A 6,000-nucleotide genomic window follows, 5' to 3' on the forward strand; every position below is an offset into this window, starting at 1 on the left:
GCCAAAGTAGCAACGTATACGGGAAACAATGGCAGACAACAGACATTAAGAAAAAGTAGAATATTCTCAGTAATTAAAGAGTTTTGGGAAAAACTTTCCATCCATTTTCTCAAAAAATCTGGTTTTGCCCCTAATATAGCAGTGGGTGAACATCCATTGCAGCCCTCATGTAAACATTTTCAGTGGCTAACTCACAATTCAAAGACTTCCTTTTGCTGAAGAGGAACCCTTAGCACCTTAAGTGGAGCAGGATCTCCCTGCTTGGACTGACCTTTGGGTCTTGAGGATAACTCAACAAAGGAAATGGGAAAATCTCAGAGAAATTTTAATCTGATAAAATTAGTTGCAGGACAGCTCCAGGCACTCTTGAATGCAACAGATTATCTAGATCCATTTCAGTAGGACTTCAGGCCTGGTTTTGGAACGGAAACTGCTTTGGTCACCCTGTAGGATGACCTCTGCCGGGAGAGGGAGAGGGGGAGTGCAACCCTGTTGATTCTTCTGGACCTCTCAGCGGCTTTCGATACCATTGACCATGGTATCCTTCTGGATAGGTTGTCTGGGTTGGGAGTTGGAGGCACTGCACTACAGTGGTTCCGCTCCTACTTGGATGGCCAATTCCAGAAGGTGGTGCTGGGGGGTTATTGCTCTGTGCCGTGGCAATTGTGCCATGGGGTTCCACAGGGCTCTGTTTTATCCCCCTTGCTGTTTAACATCTACATGAAACCGCTGGGGGAGGTTATCCGGAGGTGTGGGCTGAGGTGCCATCAATATGTGGACGACACCCAGCTCTACCTCTCTTTCTCATCAAACCCAGGGGAGGCAGTGGCTGTTCTGAATCAGTGCCTGGGCACGGTAATGGACTGGATGAGGGCCAATAAACTGAAACTCAATCCAGACAAGACGGAGGTACTGTTAGTGGGTGGTTCATCTGCCTGGCTAGGTGATATTCAACCTGTTCTGGAGGGGGTTGCACTCCCCCTAAAGGATCAGGTTCGTAGTTTGGGGGTGCTCTTGGATCCAGAACTGTCATTCGAGGCACAGGTGAACTCAGTGGCACAGACCACTTTTTATCACCTTAGGCTGGTATACCAACTACGCCCTTATCTGGACAGAGATAGCCTATCTACAGTTATCCATGCTCTGATAACTTCTCATCTGGATTACTGCAATGTGTTATATGTGGGGCTGCCTTTGAAAATGGTCCGGAAACTTCAGCTGGTCCAAAATAGGGCAGCAAGATTGTTAAGAGGGACTGGCCAGCAAGCTCATATTATGCCAGTACTTTTTCAGCTGCACTGGCTGCCAGTCCATTTCCAGGCCCTGTTCAAAGTGCTGGTGTTAACATTCAAAGCCCTTAACGGCTTGGGGCCAGATTACCTGAAGGATCGCCTCCTCCCATATGTGCCTGCCCAGACCTTAAGATCATCCTCAGGGGCCCTTCTCCGTGAGCCCCTGCCAAAGGAAGTGAGGTGGGTGGCTACTAGGAGGAGGGCCTTTTCTGCTGTGGCACCCCAGCTGTGGAATGAGCTCCCTAGTGAGGTTCACCTGGCACCTACACTGTATTCCTTTCGGCGCCAGGTGAAGACCTTTTTATTTTCCCAGGCATTTTAGCATTTTAGCTTCCTAGACTTTTAGCTTTACTGTTTTAAATCTGTATTTTAAATCCCTGCACTGCTGCTAGGTTTTATTGTGGTTGTATTGTTATATTGTAGTTTTAATGTTCTGTATATTTTATATTGTTTTATTGTGTGCCGTTTTTGTGAACTGCCCAGAGAGGTTCGGCTATTGGGCAATATACAAATGAAACAAATAAATAAAATTGTAGACGATTTTGCAGGAAGCAGCAATTGCTTCAGTTACTGTCCCAAACATTTGGGATGAAACAGGCTATGAATGAATCATCATTGGAAAAACTTCAGATTTTGCCCCATGTATACTTTTCTATTCATCAGGTTGCTCTCCGGGTCAATAACATTAGACTGGATGAATCTCTCCCCAAACAAAAAGCCCAGAAGAGAATGTGACCTGTCACCAATTATGAAGCTGCTAAACACACACCTCATTATTATACATGAGTGTTTCCCTCCTTCCTTCCTTTCTCTTGTCAAGGTTTGTTTTGAGCTGACTTCCTGGGCTGCCAAGAGCGATTCCTACTTGTGGAACACACCCACTGAAATAAGTCAGAAAGAAGGAATGTGAACATTCCCCTTGAACCTCATGGCAAAGTATTTTTGTCATGTGGGAGGGTGGGCAGATGGCATTTTCGTCCATCTAAAACTGTATTCAAAGAAGGTTCCTCTTGGAGAATCTTGGAAGGTCTGTTTTCTTCTTCTCTTTAGGGCCTTGCCTGGATGTGAAAGTGTTAAACGAAGGAGCTAGGAAGCCTTTGGGAATCAGCCACCTCCTACAACTGAGCCCTGTTGCCACCTCTGTTTTCCACCTAGCTAGCTATACTAACAGCACAACTAAAGCCTGTAGTCTGGGAGAGAAGTAGAAGGTTAGCATTTTTAAAAACAGCAATAACAAAGAGAGCGTGGCTGAAAGCCAATGTCCCCATTTGACTCCTGCTTCCTCAGCCCGCTCTTGAATGACGTTACAGACTCTTTCCTCCCCTCCCTCTCCCCAGAGGCATGAGCTGCCAAGCCCTCCTTCTCAGTATCAAAGAGAGGAGTTTTCCCCAGCAGCCTCCTCCGCTTAAGTTTCCAGTCGGTTTTATGAGCTTAAAGTCCTTTTGTCTCCGTGTTTAAAAGGAAAGAAAGGAGAAGTTTGGGCAAGAGTAGAGTGGGGCGTGATTCATGGACAATTTGCCAAGTTCAAGTGGCAAGGGAGAGGATAAATATTCTTCATTAGACATGAAAGCTACAGCAAGGGAGGGTGGTGAGAGCTGCAATTCAAAGAATGCTTACTTGGAAGTGACGCCCTTTCAAGCCAGAAGGACGTAATTGTGAAGAAAGCATGTAGGATCAAGATGTCCTGTTTGGGGGGAACTATACCTAGGAAACAGACATGTCCTTTGGGCAGCATGTCTTTTACGCTACTGAATTCCCTTGGCCTATACCAAGCTAAGTTTAACAAGCAACGCCCCGATTCATTTGATATACTAGAATACAAAATGGGAGAAAGGATGGGCCAGAGATGGCCATACTGTGAGGTAGCAACCTCTCCTTGCTTTAGGCAGTAAAAATCTTGGGAACAGTTAAATGTAGCAGTTCCAACCATGGTGCATAATCCATCAGGAAGCTCTCCTAGTTTAAATGTAAGGGAGCTATGCAAAAGCCCTCGTGTGCTTGCAAAGCTCCTGTTCACTTGAGTATACAGGAGAATTTTCTTGTGGATTGTGCCCCATGTCAACTAGCTGTGGGAAGAGTTCCCATTTTCATTTCCAGTCTCAGGTATCAAATTGCCTTGTGCCATCCCTGCATCATGCAAAATCATTACACAGAATAAGCCACATGAACAAATCTAGCAGCAGCCACTGGTTGTATGAATTTAAAAACAGCACCAAGTATTAAATGGGAAAAGAAGGGGGGTCGGAATAGGTATTTGGTTCCTGGCACTCCAGCCTACCGTTCCCTTGAGAATAGCAAAAGTTGAAATGATATGCCACAGTCTTGGTTGGTGTTAAAAGGGGACCCCACCATTAATACTATCTAGCATTAACTCAGCATGGCTAAAATATTTCCAGGAGAGGATTTTTCCTGCCTGTGAAACTTTGTAGAAGAAAAGCCATTAGAGAATCTTGAAAATATGTCAGCAATGTCTGTTCCAGGAAACATCAGGGTACACTTTGCTTTAAGCAGCATTCGCTCCACTTCTCTGCGGAGATTGCTCTTTTGGTGTCTCTTTCTGTTTATGAGTTCTGCTCAATGCATCCCTCTCCTTTTCATTTTATTTAATTTCTATGCCATCTTTCAATGGACACCCCAGTGCATTTTACGATAAGTTCTACTATTAGGTTTGTTGCACAGATACCATACAAATGTAAACTCAAAATTTGCCACTTTTCCACATCGTACATTTGAACAGACACCAACAATGCTGGTTTGCATAGAAGGGGCTGCTCTGCTGATTTCAAGGAAACACCAGAGCAGAGAAGTTGAAACCATGCCTGGAAATAGGGCACTAGGTTAGAAGAGGGCAGGAGAAAGCAGAGAGAGGGAGGAAAAGAGGGCAGCAGGTAGCAATTACAGTTCAGCATTCATTACGTGCGTGCTTGGCTAAGCTACCTGTTATGGTAGCAACAGGAGTTACGATGTAAGCTTCTAGGTTCTCATTAACCTGTCCTGGACTTCAGCTCTGGAAGCATGAAATCCAAACGTCAGCTAGTTCCACCATCACCACCACCAAGCTGTTAAAAATAAGCCCTCAGGCCAGCCAAGAACTAACCTGTATGGGTCCTCAGGTGAGCTTTCAGATGGGAAGACTTGCCGTAAACCTTTTCACACCCCACATAGTGGCATTTATGTTTTTTCTGAGGTAATTCAGGGTCAGGCCGGCATTTCCCTCTCCTGCTTCTTTGTTTGGGGCTTGGCTCGCTCCTTACCACCAAGCTGGTAGGTGTGGCTGCTTTCACTCCTCCACATTTGCCGGCCGGCAAGATACTTTCTTCCCCAAGCTCTTCACAAGATAGAGAAGGATTTTGTTCCTCCCTTCTATTGACAATCTCCAGTTTCTCCACCTGAAGAGAAGAAGGGTTTGGAACATGCTGGTTTAAGTCAGCTAAAATGCTGGCTACGGCATATACAGAGGATCCACCTCCATTGTCTCTCCCAACATCTTTCACTTCGCGTTTCTCTTCTCGGTTTGAGACAGCGAGAGGTGAAGCTATCCCGCCAGGTTGAGGGGCTTGGTCCCCTGTAGGGCTGTGTATTATAGCACGACTGGACATCGAGACAAGGCACTCGGCAGCAAAGTAGGCAGCTGTTGCCATTTTTCACACTTCAGGTGTATAAATCAACAGCAATCTCTCTTTTTGTTGACTTAAGAACAAATATATCTGAAGACTTCCCCACGTGTGCACCTTTTGGTAGAAATGATGATAGTTGGCTTCAGAACTCCCAGAAAAGTACTGTGTTTGTAAGGGTCACACCCAGTTTCTCTCTTTCTCAGGGGGAAAGGCATCCATTGAAAATGTAAAGCAAAACACCCCGTCCGGAACAGCTTGTTGCTTGAAACAGAATTAACGGCAGCCGTCCACAATAACAAGCTTGTGGTTCCTCCAGTCTTTCCATTGCATTCTGATGGCAGAACTGAGCTGGCCCGTTATTGCTCCTTGGATTGCTTCAGACCCCCTTGGGGGTGTGGCTTTGCCAAACATCTGGCCGTGATGTCACAGAGAAGTTGCATCCTGGGCTGATCAGGTTAGCAGCAAACGAAGACTTCAGCTGCCTGCTAAAGCAGCTTCTGCTTCTGCTGCAGCCACCGGAGAGAGCCAGTGAGGAGAGCAGCAGCAGCAGCAGCAGCAATGTACAGAGAACGCTGTGGCTGTGAGCTTGAGCTTGGCAGGAGTGTAAGAGCAAGTCAAATGAAAGCAAGGAACTGATTGGCTTGGGCCAGGCCAATCAAAACAAAAAGATCCACATTGGCACATTTCTAGGGCTAATGAATTTCTCTTTCCTGTATGACCCAACAGAAGGCAAGAAATTCAAGATTAGTCTTTGGCTCCTGTTTTGCAAGACAAAATTGCTTCTTACACAAAGAGGCTGGTAATGACGGATCTTCCTCTGGCAATGACAATAAAAAACAAAACAGTAAATGTGCAATTGAAAAGACCTCTTGTTCGCACACATCTGTCAAGCCCAACATGACTTATGATGTACCATACGATAGCTTCTTATTTGTTTTCAGATGCATTCCTTCTGCAGTGCCTTAACAGCTCTGGGGCACAGTACAGTAAACTGTTTACTAGGAAAGGGCAATTTAACAGGTCTGGAATTCTCCAGGGCACATCGGACGTGAGATCTGAAATGTAAAAGTGACACTGGTAACACCAACCCA

The 6,000-nt window shown here is 45.6% G+C and overlaps 1 protein-coding gene across 1 annotated transcript in view; it reads right to left on the bottom strand.

Moving 5' to 3' along the window:
* The window catches only part of KLF13 (KLF transcription factor 13), a 51,014-nt gene extending 45,525 nt beyond the window's left edge, over nucleotides 1-5,489 (bottom strand). The window contains exon 1 of the mRNA XM_084816693.1: nucleotides 4,390-5,489. Within this exon, the coding sequence (XP_084672819.1) occupies nucleotides 4,390-4,933 (544 nt within the window). The 5' untranslated portion in view covers nucleotides 4,934-5,489. The remainder of the gene's footprint in view (nucleotides 1-4,389) is intronic.
* Nucleotides 5,490-6,000: the final 511 nt, after the last annotated feature.

Source organism: Heloderma suspectum, chromosome 11 (genome assembly GCF_057233095.1).
Source record: "Heloderma suspectum isolate Gila_16-S chromosome 11, 16-S_ref, whole genome shotgun sequence".
NCBI classification, from domain to species: domain Eukaryota; kingdom Metazoa; phylum Chordata; class Lepidosauria; order Squamata; family Helodermatidae; genus Heloderma; species Heloderma suspectum.